The sequence below is a fragment of the Equus caballus genome, unplaced genomic scaffold, assembly GCF_041296265.1.
Source record: "Equus caballus isolate H_3958 breed thoroughbred unplaced genomic scaffold, TB-T2T haplotype2-0000437, whole genome shotgun sequence".
Lineage (NCBI taxonomy): Eukaryota > Metazoa > Chordata > Mammalia > Perissodactyla > Equidae > Equus > Equus caballus.
In genome coordinates this window covers 972,203-994,764 of record NW_027222394.1, presented here as the reverse complement: position 1 = coordinate 994,764, position 22,562 = coordinate 972,203, and the positions used below count along the sequence as shown (strand labels likewise).

The 22,562-nt window shown below is 47.5% G+C and overlaps 2 protein-coding genes across 51 annotated transcripts in view; one reads left to right on the top strand and one right to left on the bottom strand.

Moving 5' to 3' along the window:
• Positions 1 to 22,562, bottom strand: part of LOC138915132 (ATP-binding cassette sub-family D member 2-like) — a 403,352-nt gene that overhangs the window by 151,175 nt on the left and 229,615 nt on the right. For 39 of the 50 annotated variants that reach the window (XM_070259423.1, XM_070259431.1, XM_070259434.1 and 36 more), the window contains 6 exons: positions 22,251 to 22,456; positions 20,144 to 20,621; positions 19,928 to 20,047; positions 18,080 to 18,285; positions 13,101 to 13,373; positions 395 to 550 (listed from right to left, as the gene is read on the bottom strand). The gene's annotated coding sequence lies outside the window, so the exon portion shown is untranslated. Of the gene's footprint in view, positions 1 to 394; positions 551 to 12,250; positions 12,394 to 13,100; positions 13,374 to 18,079; positions 18,286 to 19,927; positions 20,048 to 20,143; positions 20,622 to 22,250; positions 22,457 to 22,562 lie in introns of all 50 variants that reach the window. The other 11 variants (XM_070259433.1, XM_070259436.1, XM_070259437.1 and 8 more) reach the window with 7 other exon arrangements.
• LOC138922975 (spermatogenesis-associated protein 31D4-like) lies at positions 547 to 8,105 on the top strand. The gene is made up of 4 exons (XM_070259420.1): positions 547 to 2,022; positions 2,769 to 2,814; positions 3,413 to 3,473; positions 3,752 to 8,105. Exons 1-4 carry the CDS (start codon positions 1,825 to 1,827, stop codon positions 7,962 to 7,964), a joined length of 4,518 nt encoding a protein of 1,505 aa, XP_070115521.1. The 5' UTR covers positions 547 to 1,824; the 3' UTR covers positions 7,965 to 8,105.

The window sequence follows — 22,562 nt, the reverse complement described above, 5'->3', positions numbered from 1 at the left end:
GTTTGGTTTGATAGGCTTTTTCCAATTGAGTGCACAGATAAACCAATTTAGGAATTTCAAAGGAGCCCCATTTAGGCCAGTGAAGCCTTAAATCACCCTGAGTAATCTGAGCCCAGTGGAACAAAAATCTACATGTAGAAGGTCTGTATTCTTTAAAGACAAAACCAGCAGGAGTCCCAGAGTGGGGCTGTTCTTTGGTGGTCCTCTTAGAAAATGGATTTCTCATCTGTATGAACTTACCAAAGGATCAAAGGCCCAAAAAAGGAGTGAAAGAAACAGAAGTTTCTAACAAAGCTGACAACGGAAGGATGGCCAGAACCAGTATCAAAGGACGCCTACAGAAAGAGTCTGGACCTCTACCAAAAATGGGAGGTCCAGGCCCAGGAGGACTTACCACCAGGAACCAGAGCCACCAGGAGGAGACGACAGAGCACAAAAGATTCTTTGCAGGCACCTTGCTTGTGTCTGTGAAGTGGCACCAGAATTGAAGGTCAGTAGCTAGGGATCCCACTTCTGTCACCATATAAAGTCAGCAAATAAGAGGCATAAACTGCAAAAGAACCAAAAAGTTTATTTGGGGTCTCAAGAATTGCAATTCAGGAGATGTAGATTCGAGTAGAAGCTCAAATGTGCTCCTAGGAAGACAAAGGAGGCAGGGGTAGATAAAAGGAAAGGACACAGGCTTACAAAGGTCTACAGTGAACAGTTACTGACTGGTTCTGGCATGGGGTGAGCTGACTTGCCAGAACATAGTTGGTCCTAGGCAGACTGTCCCTTCTTGGAATGAGGAAACACTTCAAGATGTGACCTCTGCTGTCAGGTAAAGCTCAAAAGTTCAGTTAACATCTGGTGGTGGATGTGGTGTACAAGCATAAGCCCCACTTCCTTAATGGCCTCCCAGCTCCATTTTAGAAGCCTTGAAAATGGTATTCCGTTTTGTCATTGTCATCCACCACAGTCACGCACCACGTAACAATATTAACGATGTTTCGGTCACTGATGGACCACATATATGACAGTGGTCCCATACGGGTAGCACCACATAGCCTAGGTGTGTAGTAGGCTCTACCACTTAGGTTTGTGTAAGTACACTGTGTGATGTTCACACAACAGTGAAAGTGCCTAATGATGCATTTCTCTAAACATTTCCCTTTCATTAAGTGAGGTACGCCTGTACTGATTTTAGTCTTGTGAGTGTTGAATAATGAATTACTCATTTCAATTATTTGAGTCAGCCCCACTGGCTGAAGATGGTAAAGGCTGACTGAAGCAAAAAACTAAAATTTGTTATTCAACATTCACAAAACCAAATGAGTAAAGAAGAACTTTAAGTTCTATATCAGGGTTCATGTAAGGCAAAAACATTCTAAAGGAAAGATGGATTTGAGGACATATATGATTCTGAGTGTAAATGTCTGGGTACAAGCAAAAATTCCAGGGAGCATTTCAGACTTTCGAGGCAGTGGAATTGGTGAAACCAAAGTCAAGCTCTCCAAACAGTAAAGGGGGCCCAGGTAATATCTGGAGTACAGGTGGAACAGGCACAAAATTTCATTAATGTAATTGTATGATTTCATGAACGGACAGAGTTGGAAAATAGGATGGCAGGGTAGGGCAGAGGGACCTGGAGGGCCCAGGATGGATGGAGAGATCAGCTGGGCTGGTGGGAGGAAGGGGCCATGGGCACACCCTCTTCATGTCCCCTCCCCCACCCTCTGAAACCCTTTGTGACTCTTCAGTGCTCTGTGATGCAGGCCTGGGATTATAGGCAAGTGCGGACACTCTCAGAGCTCAGTTGCCTCAGGCAGCCTTGCGATTCAGAAAATGGAGTTCAGTCAATGGAATGTTCTCTCATTTCTGAATAGCCATATGGAGTTGTTTTTGAGCATCTGCTCAACATTCTTAGATAGTGACTATAACCTCAGCATCGTGTGTGGGTTGTGGCTGCTTCTTCTGTTCCTGTGCTTCCTGGTGGAGATTCCATCTTTACCAACCTTGTGGAAAACCAAAATCTACCAAAAGGTAAGGATCCCTGGGCAAGCCACCAACAGGGATTTTTTATTGTTGTTTCCATTTCTAGTCCCACATTTTTAAATGAGTTGGTCCAGAGAGACTCCTAAGATGGCAAGTCTGAATAGAGGATAGAACATCATCCTTCTAGGGGAATAGGCCAGGCAGGACTAGGGGTTCAGCTGGGACTGTTTCCCATTTAAAACTCACAGACCATCTGGGTGTGGTGGAGGATTCCTGGATAAAACCCCATCACTGATTTCACAGCCCTGCATTAGGTTATTTAGAGAGTTTGGGATCTGTGTAGGAGAACACTGTTCCCAACACTGGATCATGAGTCACATTCCCATGTCGGGAGTCATTCGACCAAACCGTCCTTTGTATTGGGCAGATCAGGAGAGCAGGGCTGAGCCTCTGAGCAGACACTGGAGTGTGAGCTCTGTCCCAGGATACAGGGTCCTATCTGAGGAAGCACAGATGTGACTGGGGGCCTCAGAGTCTATGCCCTCCTTGAGCAGAGGACTTCTGACTGAGAATATCAAGTGTGGACTCTAGCCAAAAATCCTCCTTCGAGTTTTTCAAAGAAGGAAAAATTGAAAGTATCTTATCACCTTTAGAAATTCAGAAAGGGAAAGAACACAAAGTGCTAGTAATAAAAATAGAGAGTGACATTAATCTTGGATGAATATCTGAGTTTCCTAGAGAGAGGATCAAGCCAACTAAGTCCTCGCTCCTCATTCTTTTCTTTTTGTTCTCAGCGTCAGGGCAGAGCCAAGAGGAGAAGAAAAGGTGGAACATCAAGTGGTAAGGTTCCACCTATCCCACCTGAGCTCTCCAAGGGTGACACATCCTGTCCTCTCCATGAGGTCCCAGGTCCATGGTCTCTGAGGATGTCAGTCGCTAGATAGAGTCCCTCTCAGAAAATAGAGGCCTCAGAGGAAAGGCTCATGGGAAGGTAGTCAGAACCCGAGACATTTCTCAGATTCCTGCTCTGCCCAGCTCTGGGCATGAAGCAGTGATGGGCCTGGACAATGGGTGTTGCCCAGTGGGTTGCCGTGGGAGACGCCAAGAGTCAGAACTTCTGTGTCCTGACCTTGTGAAACTACGTTGACTTCCTGGATGATCAGACTCCTCTTTGAGGTAACCATTGACCTATGTTCCTCACATGGTGGTTTTGAACATCCCATGGGATAATGTATGTGACAGTACTTTATAAATGAAGCAACAAACACATGTGAACCTTATTAATATTATCATTGACCGTTTGACCACATCTACTGATTCTTGGGGCTTTCAGAGTTAATATCCCGTTAATATCCCAAGGGTCTCCCATAAAGGGACTCCTGTGTAACACCTATGCTTCTACCTTTATTACATGTAATTCACTCTTCTGGTTTCCCAGGTTGGAGAAACTACCAGAGGGAAACAGAGGAGAAAAGGAGGCTAATTTCTATTCTGAAAAGGTGACTAGTCTTTTCTTTCCTGATCCCTCTTTGACATGTTCTCTGCAATTCCAGGGATTCAGTACAGCCTGCAGTAGTCATGGGAGGGGTTTGCCATAGGAACGGGTATGTGAATGAAGGCCTTGGGGTGAGGGCTGCTGAGTGTATGGTGAAGTCATAGATGTGGGGCATTGTGAAGGGGCAGCAGGCTTCAGGTGGCCCCTCCCCTGACAGGCCAGCAGGTCCTCCTTTCCTTGTTCTGGTCCTGGCTACAGTTTTCTACTTCCTGTCTCCCGCAGGCCCCTAGGCCGGCCTCTCGATACCACCCGCATTCGTCAACTATTATGCCCAGACCCCTCCTGTGAGGTGTGTAATAGCACAACTGCTGAAATCAATCGGCTGCTGTTCCTGGAGGACCTGGAAGATGATACTGCCTCTGTGTCCTCTATGGCTTCCACAGCTTCTGGGACTGAGTCATCATTCACTCTGTCCTCTGCCTTCTCAGAAGTCCCTCCAGGAGACCTAACACCATCCCCTCCACCTGACCCTTCCCCACCGCCCCGCTCCGTTCTCTCACCTAACCCAATGACACCCTTAGCTGACTTTCTTTCACCCTCACCACCGGGTCACTCTATGCCACCAGAGCCTATTCCTCCCTTGGAGTCCAAATTCCCAGCAGACCATTCCCCACCCCAACCCATTGCCCTTCCCCCTCTCCCACCACATGACACCCAGGCAACGGGTCCTATTCTCCAACCAGAGGCCACTCTGTCTCTGAATACGATCTTCTCTCTTGACCGCACCCTTTCCCAAGATATTAACCCCTTACCAAATTTGCCCCAGATAATGAATCCCAGTGACTCACTGGCTTGTCATCACGCACCACCAAGCCTGTCTGTCTCACCACCGACAGACCACCCTTTAACTGTGACTCAATCTAAATCGGTTTCCATCTTATTGAAGTCTGTTCCAGAGAACTCATCTCCAGATAGCCCTGGTGGGTTGTTCACTTATGTCCCAACAATCAGAGGCACTGACCATTCAAGCCTGTCAATTTCAGAATTATCCTGGTGGCAAGCTTGTGCCAAAGACTTGTTCTTAGCACCTTCCACCTTGGCACCACGTGATTTTAATCGTGAGTTTCTTGCCCTCCATTCTCCAGAGTCCTCTCTGGAGAGACACCCTACAGCTAACCTTATAGAGCCTGGTAACCTCTCATTTCTCAGCCCTCATGTCCTGGCACTCCTGGAGAGACAAGTCCGAAAGAGGAGTGATTTCCTGATGTGGAAGGAAAAGGAGAAGGAGAAGGGCTCTTTTCCAAAACAACTTAGGCCAGGCCACCAACTAAATCCTTCGGGGAAAATGTCAGAGTCAAATGCTGATGAGTGTGACTCAGCATTCTCCCTTCCTTTCTGGAGCAGTGCAGGCAAACCAAAGGAGCTGCACATGCATGAGCAGCCCCCATATCCTAAAATCTTGGAGGACCATTTACAGGAAAAATGTATGCAGCTCTTCTGGGGTCTCCCATCTCTGCACAGCGAGTCCTTGCCCTCTGCTATCCGTGACTCACGTGACTGCACCACAATCTTCCTTTTCAATACCATCTCAAATGCCTCCATGGGCCAAGAATCCCCAGTACCTCTCCATCGCCCACCTCCATCCTTGCCTGAGATCCAGCCCCAACCCTTGCCTCAAACCCTGCCCCAATCCCAGCCCCTACCTCTCACTCAGGTCAAGTCCCAGGCCCACCTTAAATCCCCACTCCCAATCCTACCATCTGGTCCTCTACCCCAGAGAAGGATCTGTGGAGTGTGTTACCATAGACCCCCGGATGAATCAGAGTCTCTCACCTCATCTGAAATTCAACAACTGGAATGGAAAGTGTTGCAGAAGCAACAGGAAAGTTTGTGGGGTTCCCCCTCTGTAGTCCAAAGATCTCAGGAAGAATTTTGTTCTTCAGCTCCCAACTTTCCTTACCATCAGGCCTCCCAGGCCCATGCCTCCATCTCCACCCTTCCCGTAGAGTTTCCTCTCAGTGATGAGCTGAGGAAGAAACTGGAACATCACCTTCGAAAGAGGCTCATCCAACACCGGTGGGGCCTGCCCCGCAGGATCTGTGAGTGTCTGTCACTGATGATGCCTCCAAGAGATTTCTCAGAGATAGCTAAGTCAGAAAGCAATCGTGGACTCTCACGGATCTCGGTGAACAAAGATCTAAATGTTGGATTGAGCCAATCCAAAAGCTTCCATGAGAGGGGTTCAGAACTGCTTCAGGTAGAGAAGGAGATGGGGAAGGATCAGGGGCATAGCCCAGAGAACGGCCCAAAAGCTCATCTGTTGAGTGACCCAGAGAGCTCTTCAGATAAGGATCCGGCATATGACTCTGAGAAAGACCTAAATAGTCACATGGCAAGTCTGTCAGGGAAAGCTTCAAGGGCCTTGGAGGAAAGTCTAGATCAGAAACAACTTGAAAATGTCCTGAAAGCACATTTGAGCAAGAAGTTTGAGGAAATCAGTGAGGCTCGGCTCCCTGGGACGGTGCGCAGTTCATGGCATGCTAGCAAGCAGACATTGCTGCTTTCTGACAAACCCCGCACCCAAATAACTCAGAGGAGTTTGCCACCTTCAGTGGGTGGGGACTCCTCCCTGAATACCTTCCAGGAGATTTGCTTCATTGATTCCAGTGCACAACAGATGATGGAAACCCATATTAAAAGTTTCCGTATGAGGATGGAGTGGGGCCTGCCCTGCAGGGTCCTTGAATCCATACAGGCGTTTAAATTGGAAGATGCTGCATCCCAGTCCTTGCCCTATTTCTACTGTCCCCCCTCAAATAACCCAACTTTGGAAGTCGACTCCAAATCCGAGGGCTTCGAGCCCCATAGAGGAAGCTCTAAATCTGTTCTTCAAGAAAAAGCGGAAACAACAAATTCAGCCCTGGTCCTGGATCGTCTTTGCCCTGCTACATCACCTATGGGCAGGGAAGGACAAGGGGTGCCGAGACAATCACCCTCTGGTATCAACCAAGAGATTGCAGAGGTTGTTCAGAGGAGTAAGGGTGCCAGGCAGACTCATCTGCCTGTCACATGTGGCATCACAGGCAAAACGAGTCAGAAATTTACTCAACTAGGCAACAGATGCCCCCCAGAGCTGCCTGCAAGGCAAGCTGGTGCCAAACCTGAGACAAAAGATGAGAGAGTGAGTTCCAGTGATAGAAGAGAAGGGCGACAGGACAAAAAGATGAAGTCGGAACCCTTTTCCATGTACAACACGGCCAGGGACATATTCAGGGCCAAGGAGCTCAATGCTCTGCAGTCAAAAACTGGTAGTGTGTTGACAACCAGCAAGCCAGGAAGCTCCCAAATGATACGTGAGAATCACAGTAAAACAGAAATTACTGGGACCATTGAAAGCCCTGCACCAAAAAGACAAGTTCCCCAAGACCCAAAGTCATCGGATCTTAAGGAACATCTGTTTGGGGAATTAAAGTCAAAACTAGAGAAGAGGAATCAGAGCCAGGTCCAAGGCCAAGACACTGACAGGTCCCCTGCCTCAGAGAGCTTGACTTACAAGGCCTCACTGACTCATGCCCACGGTGTCTCCAGTGGGGACATGGGAGCTTCCCAGGTGCTGCGTGTCCATCTGGAGGACAGTGGGATCAGCAGGCAGCAGCGGCAGGAGCCTTGGGTCCCTAAGAAAGACCTAAAGAGGTCCGAGGATAAGAAATTCCCACCAGCTACAATGAGACTGAGCCCTCCGGGCCCCAACAAAGAAGAGCTTGGTGGAGGGGATGCAGGGTTGGGGACATCCCAACCTACAAGAAAGAGTTTCCCTACTCAGATCACAGCATCAGAGGAGACGCTTGGGAGCAAGTCTTCCCAGACCTCATCACAGAAGGCACAGCCTCCTCCTGAAAGTCTGTTCAGAAAAAAGATGAACGACATTTTTCAATGGCTTCGTCCTGGGACAAAAGGCAAAAAGCAAGAACATCCCCCGGAAAAGGGCCGCCCCATATCATCTGCACAGAGCAGAGGCCTGGTTAAAGGGAGAGCTGCCGTTACTGGGACCACCACGGCTCAGAAGACCAGGACGGTCCCTGGGAAGTTCCCAGTGGAGAAACTGGGGCAGCGGTGTGCAACAGAGGTCACCCGCCCTCAAGAGCCCCTTCCTTCCCTGAGGAAGTTTGTGAAAACTGAGCAGAAGGCAGAAGAGCAGGCCCAGGCAGAGCCCGTCCAGGGGCATCCTTCCAACTACAGGGCTCCCTCCTGTAAAGTGCCAAACACCAAGTCCTGCCACCAAGAAGTTGTCTTTGCTGGCCGGAATTATCCTACATGTTCTAGACGGATCAGAGACCAGAAAGGACACCCTCAGAAAGTCGTGGCGTTTAAAGATCAGCTATTGGATCAGAAGCGTCCCTTATCTGTGCCCCGCAGGGAGCATGTGCCCCATCCAAGCTCCACCTGCAGGCGTCAAGCCGGCCCAGGGGCCTCCAGCTGTTCTCACCACTGCTAAAGGCACTATGTTTAGGGATCCGTCTCTACGTCAACAGAAAACGCTTTTCCAGCGTTTCGAGAGCGGAAAATTTCCCACCACAAAATAATTCCTTCTCGTGGAGAATATTAATTCTCCCCAATAAATGATTCTCTAATAATAGTGATGTCTTTTCTGTGTCCTGTGTTGGGGGCATGGGTTTCAGGTAACTCAGGGCTTGTGCTTAGGGAAAAGGAGGAGTGAGTTCAGCTCTTACTGATTGCTTCCTCTGGCTTCTGAAAGGTCACCAGTGCTCTGCAGCTCTTGTTGACAAAGCGATATCACGTGCCCCCAAAAGCCCATTTCCTCCCTGATGAAGTTTGAGGAGGTGGGCTCTGCCTCCTGCCTCTTCGCTTAGCCTTAACGAAAGTGTAGAGCAGCCCACACCTTCCGCTCACTGAATGTTTTACATCCTTCAGAGAGTAGGGAAGACAGGTGTTCTCTATCCGAAGAGGGTCAAGAATAGGTATGCAATTCATAAAACAACAATGAAGAAAAAACAGCGGCTTCATCATGATTTAGAGGTCAGTGACCAGAGGACCCCACAGGGGGTGAACCCTAAATGGGATTTGGGGGGTGGGGGAGGGTATTGCTGCAGTGGATCCTGGGCTGGTGGGGGAGGGGCTAGCAACAGCACAGACACGCCTTAAGAATCTGTCATGTGAGTCATATTAATGTGTTAGGGAAGAATACTTTAAACTTTACACTGAGGTTTCCCTACTGGAAAGGCACCTGGGGGAAGTGGTTCCCCTCTGTAGGTATTTCTTCAGACTGCCAAATGATATTTTGTTGCAGAGCAAAAGCATCACTCAGCTGCCAGTAGTAACAATGTTGACCAAGTAGCCACCTACCTCCCAGGATAAAATAAAGCTGAGAGTAAGGAAAAGATGACTTGGAGTAAGCCAGGAGGAAAGAAAAAATGAAGAGGGGAAAGAAGGACCTTGCTGGTAGAACAAAGCTTTATGCCACATCATCATCCATATGGTGACCCTGTCCTGTTCCCCCCGCCCCCTCCTCAATCTGATCCAGGCATCACCACCTTGAGGCTGATCCAGGCACTGCACAGCACACTGATGCCTTATTCCAAAAAGGCACTGGGCTGTTCTTTGAATACTAAACACTATCTGCAGGGAGGTCATCAGGCATGGCATCCCCCTCTTTGGGAAGGTGATCTTGCTGCCTTCCGTCCATCTATGCTTAATAGGAATATACAAGATCTTGCCCTTAATGTGTACAGTTCACCTATCAGGATGGAAGTGCCGCCTCTGATATTCACGGCCTTGGTGGAGCCATGGTTGGTCTCCCCCAGAACATCTGCAGCTCATGAACCAGAGGTGAGTCCCAGACTATGCACCAGGTTACAGATATATGGGGGTCTCACCATGGACTGCACACATACCCACCCTTACAATAGGGGTTTGGAGGAAAGGCAACTCCACTTAGACAGACTGGGACTCAAAAATTGGCTGAGTGTCAACTGGGGCAAAATTCAAAAAGCATTATGATGGTGAGCGTGAAATACATTAAGTTGTAGATGTCTAAGTAAAATAAAGATGGTTACAAGGGTGGAAAAATAAAATACCAATTTTGTTTTCTAAAAACAACATGATTTTAAAAATGGAAGGGAGGAGAAAAAGGGAAAAATAGAATAAAATGATTGTTCTGTAAGTAATAAGAGGGGGTCAAGACATAGGTGACAAACGAAATAAGACTCCAAGTAAGGGAAAGGAATTTGAGGTTTCCAAGCCCCTTGAGGGAAGCTCTAAAAGTTTTCAGGGAAATAAGGTGCAAACAACGAATTCAGTCCCCATCCTGGATCTTCCACTCCCTGCTACCTCATCTGCGGGCAACGAAGGACAGGGGGCCCTAAAACCATCCCACTCTGATAGCGACCAGGAGCTTGCCAAGGACATCCAGTCAATCGAGCATGGCAGACAGACTTCAGAGATCCTCACACACAGCTTTATAGACAAAGTGAGTCAGAGTAAGACTGCACTAGACAATAACAGATGCAGCCGAGAGGTGCCCACAAGGCAAGCTGGGGCTGGACATGTGCCAAGGGATGAGAATGTGAGTTCCAGTGATAGAGAGGACATGATTCAGGGCCAAAAGATGGTGGAGAAGAATTGAAAACATTTTTCCACGTCCACCATGAACTTCAGGGAGATATTCAAGGCTGAGGAGCTGTGCGTTCTTACATCACAATCTTGTGACATCTTGACAACCAACAAGTTGGGAAGCTCCCAAATGGTAAATATCAATGTGAGCAAAGTAGAAACTACCCTGACCAGTCAATGTCCCTCACCAAAAATACCAGTTCCCCAAGATTCCAAGCCATCAGACATTAAAAAACAGCTCCTTACCGAGTTGAAGTTTCAATTGAAGAGCAGGGAACATAGCCAGCCTAAAGGCTCTCCCGCTGACATATCCCTTACTTCAGATAGCTTGCCTTCCGACTCCTCACTGACTCAGTCCCAGAGCGTCTCCAGTGGGGACATGGGAGCTTCCCAGGTGCTGCAAGTCCACTTGGAGGACAATGGGGATTGGCGGGAACCCTGGGCCTCTAAGCATGTCTCATGGAAATGCCAGGATAGGAATTTCCCACCAGCTGCAAAGACAGTGAGACCTCTGGACTCCAGAGCAGGAGAATGTGGAAGCGAGGATTCAGGAGTTGGGACGTCTAAAGCCAGAAAGAAGAGCCACTCTATTGAGGACAGAGAATTAGAGGGCACTTTCCCGTATCTGTCACAGAATGAACAGTTTCCTCCTGAAAGTTACTTCAGAAAAAAAATGAGGCAGTTTTTTCAGTGGATTAATTCCAAGAAAAAAATCACAGGGCAGGAAAGTCCCCAGCAAAAAGCCAAGTTCACGTCAACCTTTGCACCGCTCCGAGACCCAGCTCAAAGTGCAGCTCTCGTGAGCTGTGGGCCTCCTGAAGCTCATGAGCTCATGGCAGCCATCGGGAAGATCCTAGAGGAGAAACCGGCATGGAGATACGAACCTGAGGCTGCAGAGTGAAGTCAGCAGAAGGGGGAACTGCAGGCCCAGGTAGAGCCTGACGAGGGACATCCCTCCAACTACGGGGCTCTCTCTGACCCACAGCCAGGGGAATGGGCAAGGACCACATCCTGCAGCCAAGATGCTGTCCCTCCTGACAAGAGTTTTCGTACAAGGGTTAGACAGAAAAGAGACAGGATCAGACAGCCCTGGAAAGTTGTGGCCTTCAAGGACCAGCATTTATGCCAGAGTCAACCCCCTTCCCCACCCTAAAGGGAGTCTGTGCCCCATCCAAGACCCACCTGCATGCATGATGTATGCCACGTCCCTCCGGCCACCCTCACCTCTAATGAAAGCACTGTGTTCAGAGATCTGACTCTTCTATTCAAACAGGAAATGCTTCTCCAACACTTCCAGGGAGGAAAAATGTCCCCAAAGAAATCATTCAGTCCTTGTTGAGAAAGCATTGCAGTTTTCACGAGAACACATCCTCTGATGAGAACCATGGTTAGCACAACCAAGGATACTGATCGTCCTCAATAAATGTTTCTGCTAGGAGAGAGTAGTGTTCTCTGTGTGGTGCTTTGGGGGAGTGGGTTTGGGGTTCCCAGCGCTTATGCTCAGGGAAAGGAAGGAGGGAAGTCAGCTCTGACTGATTTCCTCATTTGGTTTCTGCAAGATGACCAGTCCCTTGTAGGGGGCCTGACAGTGGCTTTCTCAGTCTTATCTTGGGTCCTGTATTTGACCTTACTCAGATGTCCTGTACTTAAAACACTTTACTTTTTCATAAAAAGTACAAAAAGTTTACTCTAAAAACTTCCGGGCCTTCTCAAAATGAGAAGAACCCTTCAAGTCCAGAACTTGGCTCAACTTGTCTTTCCATCTGCTCCCTCACTATCCTGAACTATACACAGCTGCAGGGTGGGATGCGTTCCTCTGGAAGGATACAGCCAGAATTTCCCCTTGTTGCCTCAGAAAGTTTTGGAATTGGAAGTGTGGGGGTGTTTAGGCCCTGAGGTGAGTGGCAGGGGGAAATGTTGCTCTTGGATCTCTTGGTGAGGAATGAATGTCACCTGCTCCTAAGAGCCTTTCTCTCCCTCAGGAGGTCTGGGTGGTGGGCCGCGTCCCCACGCCTCAGCTGACCCTAACGAAAATGGGGGGCAGTTCACCCTTCCCCTTCCTCTACCCTTCCTGGAGCAGACGGGAGGAGAGACCTTGCAGCTCTGAAAAGGACCAGAGATATGAATATTTTCCTGAAAACGGTAACTTACCTTCATTTAGAAAAAGTTGCTGATTCCTGAGTATCTCACAGGTGAGCAGTCAGTGCAGGTGTGCGTATGGGTGGGTTTTGCGATTGTGGACACTGGAGTGGCCAGGGCAGGGTCCAGGAACTGGGTGGGTCCCACCGAAGAATCTGTTATATGTGGGGTGGTAATCTGTCTGGAAGGCACATTCTGAGCTCAACAATGAGGTCTCCCTGCATGTGAGGACACCTCAAGGAAAGGGCAGAGACGCTCCCGAGGGAAACTTCCTCAGGATGCCCAGCTTGGTAGAATTATTGCAAGACCAAGAGATCACCTGGCTATCATTTGTAGGAATGGTCGTCAGGCAGCCACCCAGAATTTGGGGCAAAAGGAGACAACAAGTAGGGAAAAAGGAATGGTGGAGTGAGTGGAAAAGGAAAGAAAAAATGAGGAGGGGAAGAATGACCTTATCATCACACCTCATGATCCCTGAGGGTCACTTCGAGCTCAAAATGTCCCTTCCAGACAGATTAACACCCCACATCCTGGCCATCCACTCCACCCAGCATTACCTTACCTAGGCCTCACCTCCTGGAGACTAATCAGGGCTGGGGGGAGCACAATGATACCACTGCAGCTAAGAGAACTTGGGATAGTCTTCGAGATTGAAGACAGTGTCTCCAGGAATGTTGTCAAGGAGGTTGTCCTCTCATTTGGTGCCTGCCTTCCCAGCCATGCTACATCTTACACCAAGGTTACAGTAATTTAGGGGTGTGTTAGTTACTATATAACAAATACCCCAAAAGTTAGTGGCTTAAAAAACCAAGTATTTATTAATTCATAGTTTCTGTTGGTGAGGGATCTAGGCAAGGCCTACCTGGGTTCTCTGCTCCAAGGTCTCTCACAAGGCTGCAATTAAGGTGGCAGCTGGGGCTGGGGTCTCAGCTGAAGGCTTGACTGGGGAAATACACACTTCTTCGCTCACTTCTATAGCTGCTGGCTGGATGCAGTTCCTGAAGGCCTGTTGGACAGAGAGCCTCAATTCCTGGATGGCTGTTGGCTGGAGTTGGCCGGAGGCAACCTTCAGTTCCTTGTCATGTAGGCCTCTCCACCATGGCAGCTTGCTTCATCAAAGCCAGGAGAGAGTCTGCTAGCAAGACAGAAGTCACAATCTTGTAAACTAACGAGGGAAATGATATCCCATCACCTTTCCCTTATTCTATTAGTCAGAAGCAAATCACGAGGTCCAGCTTACACTCAAGGGGAGCAGTTTATACAAGGGTGTGACTAGCAAAAGAAGGGATCTTTGAAACCTTCTTAGAACTCTTCCTAACACAAGGGTTTCTTCTTGGACATCCCACTGAGTTCACTGAAGCAAAAGTGACCAAAGGGACCAAGTGGATCCTTGTGCTCATCCATATCCACGTCATCAAAGGTAAAGCTGTTTAATGGCTAAGCGGAGAAACGTCTGGTAAGAAAAACATCAAAGAGATTGAAGCATCCAAAGAAGCAGGGAAAGGTGGCATGGAGGTAAAGGCGGTGTGGGGTCATCATGAACGGTAAAGTGAAAGGAGCCCTTAGAACCACCTGCCTCACCACTGCCAGTATTCAGACTTAGAGGGGAGGAAAAATTAGGAGCAAGACGGCTCATCCTCGCTCCGCCACCAAATCTCCACTCTGCTCTAGCTCCCCGACTATAGGCCTAAAGAAGCAACCTTCAGTTCCCATAGAGATAGCCAGGCTTATCGAGGAAGCAAACCCTACAGCTTGCAAGGTTTAACTTCTGCTCTTATTGATATATTTAATATAGCACATCCATCATTTCAAATTTGCTTCTCACAGCTTGAACATCAGAGAGAATGAATCACACAATCGATGGCAAAGCCAGTACTAGGGAATTCAGCATGTAGCTCCCATTCTGGGATGTTTTCCATGAACCCATTGCCAAAGAGCTTCTAACCAAGGGAGAGGTGGTGGCTCAAAAGGGCTGACTTACTGGCTGGGGTCACAAGACAAGTCATACCTGGTGCCCAGATATTTGCTTCTATTCAGAGAAACACTGGATGAGGCAACGAGACAGAATTTGCACACTCAGCACATCTAGGCAGTGAACTGTCCAAATGAGGTGACAGTACCACCCAGGAGTGATCCCACACTCTTGTTCTGCTTCTAGTACTGTTTTCCTTTCTCCCAGATTCCAGTTCCTATGGGAAAGCAGGACTCTTACCAAAAGAAGGAAAACGTATTAGCTGAACAGTGACTGGAGAGATGAGGAGGAATTTCTCTAGATTTCATGGGCTTGCTGCTTATACCCAGAGATCAGTGCTGTGCAGCTTGGGGGGCGTGGGGGGTGGGGGTGGGGGTCTCATTTACATGGTACTCTGTGGCACCTGAAGAATTTTCAGTGACATAGAATGTGATGGGAATGGGTTACCTGAATTTTTATACCCTCAAGCCCACACTCCAAACCTAATGTCAGGGCGAATAAAATGCATGAATTGACTGGTACCTTGATGTGGCTTGGGTATGGGAACCCCAGATCTCAGCTTCAGGCACTGTGAATTTCTCTGGTACCAGGTGCTGCCTAAGGGAATCAGCTTTCTTGAGGCAGCCTTCACATGGATTAACACTCAGAACTGTGCCGTAATCTGCAGCCACAATGAAGGGGCCCAGGCTATGAGAAGGGGCTCTTCTCTCTCTTTTTTTTTTTTTTAAAAGATTGGCACCTGAGCTAACAACTGTTGCCAATCTTCTCCTTCTTTTTTTCTCCACAAATCCCCTCAGTACATAGTTGTATATTTCAGTTGTGGGTCCCTCTAGTTGTGGCATGTGGGACGCCGCCTCAATGTGGCCTGAGGAGCAGTGCCACGTCCACACCCAGGATCCGAACCAGTGAAACCCTGGGCCGCCAATGCGGAGCGTGCGAACTTAACCACTTGGCCACGGGGCTGGCCCCGGGGCTCCTCTTGAGGCCTTTCCTCTGGAACTTCCATTGGCCCTGGATCAGAGCCTAATTTAGGCTATTTTCCTGGGGTCACAAGGACACGTTTGGTCTTCCTTAGGGAGGCCAAGTGGAAGCTCAGAGATTTGTGGAGGCTGCCTCCCTATCTCTCCCAGGAGACTCGGGGTCTGTTCCTTCCTTCTATGGGGGCCAGGAGGTAGAGAAGGAACTGAGTATTATGCAAGTTTAGCAATGCTTCACTGTGGGAGGGGGTTGGGCTGACAAGAGTAGGTAATTTTCCTTTGCAGGGATTCTTGCCCAGCTTGAGGCAACCTTCATTTGAAGCAGGATAATGCTGTTTCTACCCTCCACCTGAGGGGATTCCAGAAGGAATAAAAGTTACCTTTCCTCATTTGTCTTACAGGAAGTTCTGGGCTTCTGGGTTCAGGAGTTATTAATGGCTTTCATGTTTCCTGAACCCAAGCAGAAGTTGTGAGACACCTGTTGTGCAGTCCTGTCCAGACCCTCATGTGGGAGGAGACTTTAGCTGGCTGCTCCAAGGAGAGAGGAGATAGGGGTTGACACAAGTGCTGGGGTGAGAGAAGGAGAGTTGCCTAAAGGTAGCAGTGGCTCCAAGACCCTGAGAATCAGGATGTAGACACGAGTCCCTTAGGTGGACGGGTTCTGTGTGGAAGTCCTCTAGGAGACAGCACAATGTTTTAAGGGATGAAGTGATGATGCTGAGATGACTAATCATCAAGCCCCATCATCTTGAGAGCTGTCGCAAGACACGGCATTGCTCACACTTAGCACAGAGGCTGTGCAGCCACTGGCCTTTCAATGGGCCTGAAGGGCTTGGGCAATGAAAGTCCCAGGGGCAACCAAGATGGACTCAAGATCACAGGCTCTTACCTACATATTTGATGGTGAATACTTAACTAAATAGGCAAAAAGCTCCCATTAATGACTACTATTGTATATCTTCCTACCCTTTAAAATGGGGTCTTTGAGCCAGATTTAATTTAATTTAGAAAAATTAAGTACTGCTTATTGTACTTCAATGTTGTGAAACAAATTTATGCTTTTTATGTATATTATCCCATTTAAACTTTACAATGCTTTGAAGTAGGTTTCTTTACCCTCTTTCATAGAAGGGCACGACCTGAAGGACAGAGAAGGTAATATATATTCAGAGTGCTAGCACAGAAGAGGGAGCCAGGGATGGAGAGCCCCCTTACGCTGTGAGGGATTCTTTGGATGTAAATGATGGCAAGCGCAATTCAACTGACTTTAAAAACAGGATCTGTTGACTCAGGCACCTGAAAAAGGTCTGGGAGTAAGGCTGCCCTCACGCAGGAGGATTCATATTGGGGCTCAGCTGATGTCATCAAGTTTCAGTTTCTATCCATTTCTCTGCTCTAGATTCTGGACTGGCTACCTTGTAAGTCTGTCTGGCAAGTTCGTAGCTACATCTTCCAAACTAAAAGCGCAGCTAAAAATGGGTTGTTTCTCCCACTAGTCCCTTCAAAAGTCCCACTGTGCCTTATTGTTTCCTGTTGGGTCACATGCCCATCCCTGACCAATCACTGTTGCCAAAAGCATGGACCAATCTTTTTGGCCAAGCCTGACTTCAATGCCCTCCTTTAAAGTAAGAGCGTTAGTGATAAACAGCTCCACTTCACATGGACTGAAACTGACAACGGGGTTAGATCCCCAGAGGGCAAAAGAAGGACTATTTTTAGAAGGTGAGTGAATGCTGAGTGTCAAAATAAAAACAAAAACAAAACGGATGTCTACTTCAACCCTCTCTCTCACCACCCCATTTCTGCCTTCTTGTCCAGAGTCATGCCATGGACTGAAGGTTAGAGTTAGAGGAAATGCCAATTCTGTGGACAGGAAAGGAACTCAAAGGGGAAGGAATCAATCAGAGGCCCCAACATCCATGCAGATAGACCATCCAATGATCTGATCTCTCACTGTCTGCTCCTTCTCATCTTAGAGTCCTTTACCTTCATTCCAGTTCAGTTATGGCCATATCCTAGAACTTATCACCAGCAACACTTGTGTGTTCTGAAAAAATACAGTCTGACATTCCTCCCTTTATCCTCTCAGCTTCTGCCCTCAGCATGCTAATGCCTCAACCTATTCAGGAACTACAAGCCCCTCCGTACTTTCCCCTGCTTACCTGACAACCTTTGTCTTCATTTCCTCCCTCTCCAAGGAAAACTTCATGGGGCATCATTTAATCCTAAACCTAAATATACTGCTCTGCTCTAAACAGCCTACCCCCTTCTTTCATTCGTCCTGTCTAGCAAAATTCAACTCTGCCTGTTTTAGAACTGCCTTCAAATAAGGGCCTGCTTCCTCTTGGATAAAATCACACAAGTGTGTTTGTGCCCCATAAACTTCTGTTCTACATCTGTTGCTCAGCTCCACCACTGCCTCAGAATCCAGTCATTCCTCCTGTGTTACCATGTGCCAGACGCTCTTCCAAGCACTTGGGACACCCAGTGGAGGCAACAAACAGAGGCCCTGTCTCGGGGGAGCTTCTGTGATTGTTTTCTCAGTCAACTCGCTTGCCTAAGTTCTCAAAACAATTCCACTTTCCTACACCTTGTCCACACTCCTCGCTCATTGATCATATGTGCTGGACCACCAGAGGGAAACAGAGAAGTCATCAGATGGGAACTTTTCTTCATAAAAACTTCAAAAACAAAACAAAACCAAAACCAAAATGAGATCCTCCATCTCTTCTTTCCTCCTTCCTTCCCACCATACTGAAAGGTTTCCCTCAATGCTTTCCTTAATCCTCCCAACCTGGGATCTGCCCACCCTTTCCAAGTCACAACACTTTCACATGTGTGGACTATCTGCCTTAATTATCTACTTTTCCAGAGGACCAAGACTACATTTACCTCATCACAGCTGGAAACACCAAGCAGAGCTCAGAATCCTCTGGAGGAATACATTGGCAATGGGAGGGATCTATGGGGAGGTCCTGCCCAGCATGCTCTGGGGCGGGGCCACGTCCAGGGGCAGGGCCTGAGAGACTCCGAGAGCCTGTTTGGCTTCTTGAGGGCGACGGCACTAGCAACACGGCCAGACATCTCACCTCAGGCTTCTGGAAGATATGAGTTGAGATTTAATTCAAAGACAGGTTCTGAGGAAGGTTTCTGGATGCCTGAGTGACCTTCCCCACTGCCCAGCCTGAAGGATCCTTTCCTCCATCTGCCATTTCCATTACGGTGGGCAGGCCCTCACAGCCCCTGGGCCCCCAAACTCTCACTCCAGGCCCAGCCTGAGAAGGCGCTCAGAGGCCTGGGGGCGGGCTGTGCCTGCCCAACACCACCCCCTTTGACGATGGCACTCTTAGGAACTCCACCAAGGTGAGAATAGTAATAAATAGAGTAACAACATTGACAACTGTTAAGGCTTCACCTTACACTGGCTGCCTGGCCTTGCACAAGTAGCCTGAGTCTCAGATCTCATCTATTATGTGCAGATACTGACGTGTACTCATAGGGTTGGTCCTCGGAACTGGAATGAATGAGTAAAGAGTTTTGAACAGTGTTTACCTAACACTAGAAGTTTAATATGTGCTACCCCATTATTATCACTCATTTAAAATGCTAGGCCTCCTCTTTATTATTTTAGAAGTATCAATTTACCACTCATTCATTCTTCCTTCCTTCAGAATGAATTTATTTAGTACCTAACATGTGCCAGACACTATGCCAGGGTCTAGAATACAATGGCAAGCAAAAAGGTAGAGTCTCTGCCTTCATGGATCTTACAGTCTAGAGGGGAGATCAGGCAGAAATTAATCATACGAGATTGTGTAAATGTCCCATGTTACATTCTATGAAGGGTTCATGAGCTGGTTGTCGGTGCCAAGGGAGTTTAAAACATGGGGATTTGGCCTAACCAAGGAGAAGAGGGTCTTCCTCACCCACCCCTCAGGAGCTGATAAGGCTTAAGAGGTAAAAGGTGAGTAGGAGACAACTTGGCAAAGCAGGGAGGGAGAAGTGTTCCAGGCAGAGGAATCTGGGTGATGAGAGCAGGGAGAGTGAGGAGGGAGGAACGTGATGCAGCAAGAAGAGGGAAAAGCGTGGGAGGCACCGATTAAGCAGAGTTCTCTGGGCCAAATGAACTAGTTAAGTCTTTGGAGCAATGGGGAGCCAGGGGAAATTTTTAAGTTAGGATTTCTTTATATGTGTAGGGTATTCAGATTTTAGTTGTATTATTTGAGTTTCCAAAAGATTACTGTGAATTAATACTGTGAATTAATGAATTACAGTGATTTAATGTGAAGAATGCTTTGGATGGGGTAAACAGGATGTGAGAGACCAGTGAGAAGGCCACTGCAGTAATCTACGAGAGAAATGATGTCAGCATGGACCACAATGGTGGTGACCAAAGTGGAGTAACGTGGACGGATGTGAGTGGCATGACTTCATTAATTCTAATAAGACGGAACATTTTTCCTTTTGTTTCGCTCCAGTGCCCAAGAGGTACAGGTTGGTGCAAGATGTGGGGTCTTTTATAGAGTTGGACAAGTCAGCAGACACGAAACATTTGAAAAGGCTGCTTGAACTGCTGACTAGCCAAAATCAAAGAGGAAGTTGACCTTCAACCCTTTGTTTTATTCCAGCTGCAGAAGTCATTTTCAGTTACTCTCTGACTCAAGTAAACACCACTCCCTGTCACCTTATCCCTTTGAGGGTTGGTTCACTTCTACATTTTCACTGGGACATGATTCTCACCGACAGTAGAAAGTTCGGCACCCAGACCTGCAGATGTGAAGACACTTGCTCCTCTCTCGAACTATTAGTACTTCTGGGAAACACGTCCCAGTGCCAAACTGTCCTGGTCCTGAAATGACCCTGTTATTTGGGGAGGTAGTAAAGGAAATTACATGTGTTAAACCCCGAGCGGCACTCTCTTTGGACATCGAAAGGTGTAAATGATAAAATACTTACTAGACTTAAAGACCAGGGAGTAAACGGGGGGCTGGATGCTGCCCAGACTCTGTGTGTCAGCAAAACATATCTGAGCTCAGCGAAGTAATCCAGGACCAAGTGTTTTCCTCAGTGGAATAATTAGACAACAGAGGTGGGCAATTTAGAAAAGATAACTTCTTCCGTCCCTGCTTTAGAATTTCTATTACAAACAAAACCCAAGCCTTAGCAAGATTTAAGAGCATGGGACAAAGACGGCTAGATGTTGAACTGCTGGGAGTGGAGCCCACGTTTTATTTATCTTTGTATCCAAGCACATCCGCAGTGCTTGCCACAAGGCAGATACTCAGTGAATGTTGGGTGGATCAAGGATTCCTCTGTCTTTTCATGGGGTATTTATATGGTATGGGAATTCAGTCATTTTTTGCCCCACTAGGTAGAGATGGATGCTTTCTGTTCTCCATGTTTACTTTGAACACCATTTAGCTACAGGGATGTTCTAAAATGAAATAATAAGGAAACCAGCTTTAATACGATTTTATATATACAGACAGATACACTTTCTGACCACGTGCAGATATGAATGCTCTCCCTGGAAGATGCTTTTGTAACCTAAATTGCACTAGAATGAGGTTAGAGATGGGGAAGAAAGGGAAAGTAAGGCAAAACTCACAGCTTAATTTCTAGACAGGATTGCTGCTTTAAAAATGAATTTCAGGTGCTTCTTGGCATACTTGGCCCAAGCACTGGAGATTTAACAGTGATTTGTGATTTGGTGTGACCCAGAACATGGCCCAATGGTCCTCTATCCTTTGAAGCCGTCAGTCTGTTTTCTTGATTGCTGTTCTGGACTTTCTCACCGTCACTAACCATCAGGGCCCCCTTCCTTCTGCTCTGTCCTAGTGGAACAGTCCCTTGACCTTCATTCTCCCACTACTCTAGTCTCGACTTCTCCTTGTTGCCAGATTACTCTATTATTGCTTCTCAAATTGTGGTTCCCAGACCAGCAGCATTAGCATTGCCTGGGAACTTATTAGAAATGCAGATTCTCGGGCCTCACTCTGGACCTACTCAAGAAGAAACTTTGATGTGGGGCCCAGCAATTTTAACAAGCAAGGTAATCTCCAAGGTGAGAACCACTGCTGTACGTAAAGCTCAGTTCTGAGCATATCACCCCTTTGCCCAATACCCTTTATTGCTTTCCTGCCGACAACCACATGAGAGTGTGTGTGTGTGTGTGTGTGTGTGTGTGTGTGTCTCTGTGCGCGCCCTTCTATCCAAGGCCTCTGCAATCAAGCACCAGCTCAGGTGTCCCCACGCAGGGAGGTGTGTTCCACAGTCATCCTAATGGGTCACCTGCTCTTCCCTCTGCTCTCCTGCCGCCTCTCTCTGTTAATGTTGGGTCCTCTGCTATAAATACCCACCTCCTCCCTCTCCTTGGAGAAACCTTACTCATTCTTTAAGGCTCACTTAAAAATTAATATTTATCTAAGGAATCCATACCTGTGCCTTTAAAACCAAATAGTACTGAAGGCTTTATAAAGAACCACGGCAGGCCCTCCCCCACCTCACAACCCCAATCCTTCCTATCCCCCCAGTTCCATTCCCCATGGAAACCACTTGAGCCGTTTCTATCATAGTTGTTCTGGTGTTTACCTCTATTTATATAACTAATACGCAAATACTTGTATTTAAAAGTAATTTTAAAATATTAGACACTAACTTCTTGCCGTGGTAGATAAAATTTGAGTAAGTAAAATTGCAGGTGGATGAAATTTGGTCGACACCCCATTCCCCTCTTCACTCTTCTCAATCTTTCCTCACTTAAATCTTTATTCATGCAAAGTTCATCTTGGCATGGAAGGTGACTCCTTTCCTGGAACGTGTTCAGAGACTGCTCCTCCCCTGCTCCCACAGAGCTGTGTATCTCTCTTAGTGCACTGTCCCCCTTGCCCTTCCACGTTTGTATGTATGTGTCTCCCATTCCCACCAGCTTGTAAGAGCCAGAAAAGTCTAATCCGTCTTTTACTTTCCCAGAATCCTCCCAGGGCAAAGCACAGGGCCTGGGATATAGCACACACTGAGCAAACGTGGCCAATTTAACCGTAAAGTAAAATATCTGCCTGACCTTTGAAGCTTGCTGGTGTGACAGCAGTACTTGGAATGAGTCTTCCCGTTCCAATGTGGTTTTCCAACATTATTGTGGGAAATAGTAAACTGGAGTCAGGAGACTTGAGCCACACCACCTTCTTGGTGACTTCTTTTAAGACCTTGGGGAAGGCACTTAATGGTTTTGCTTCCGTTTTTTCATCTATAAAGTGGCAACAATAATATCTATGGACAGAGTTGTAGGGAGGACCAAATACAACAGCACAGGTTATCAGGTATAAGGCGTTACATTGATTCCTTATGTTTAAAACAAAAAGGCAAACCATTTTCT

Bases quoted from the DNA above. Each gene is read 5' to 3' on its own strand.
- LOC138922975 (XM_070259420.1), top strand. From the start codon at position 1,825: ATGGAGTTCAGTCAATGGAATGTTCTCTCATTTCTGAATAGCCATATG. The intron at 2,023-2,768 runs GTAAGGATCCCT...TTTTGTTCTCAG, and splicing joins AAACCAAAATCTACCAAAAG to CGTCAGGGCAGAGCCAAGAG. The intron at 2,815-3,412 runs GTAAGGTTCCAC...CTGGTTTCCCAG, and splicing joins AAAAGGTGGAACATCAAGTG to GTTGGAGAAACTACCAGAGG.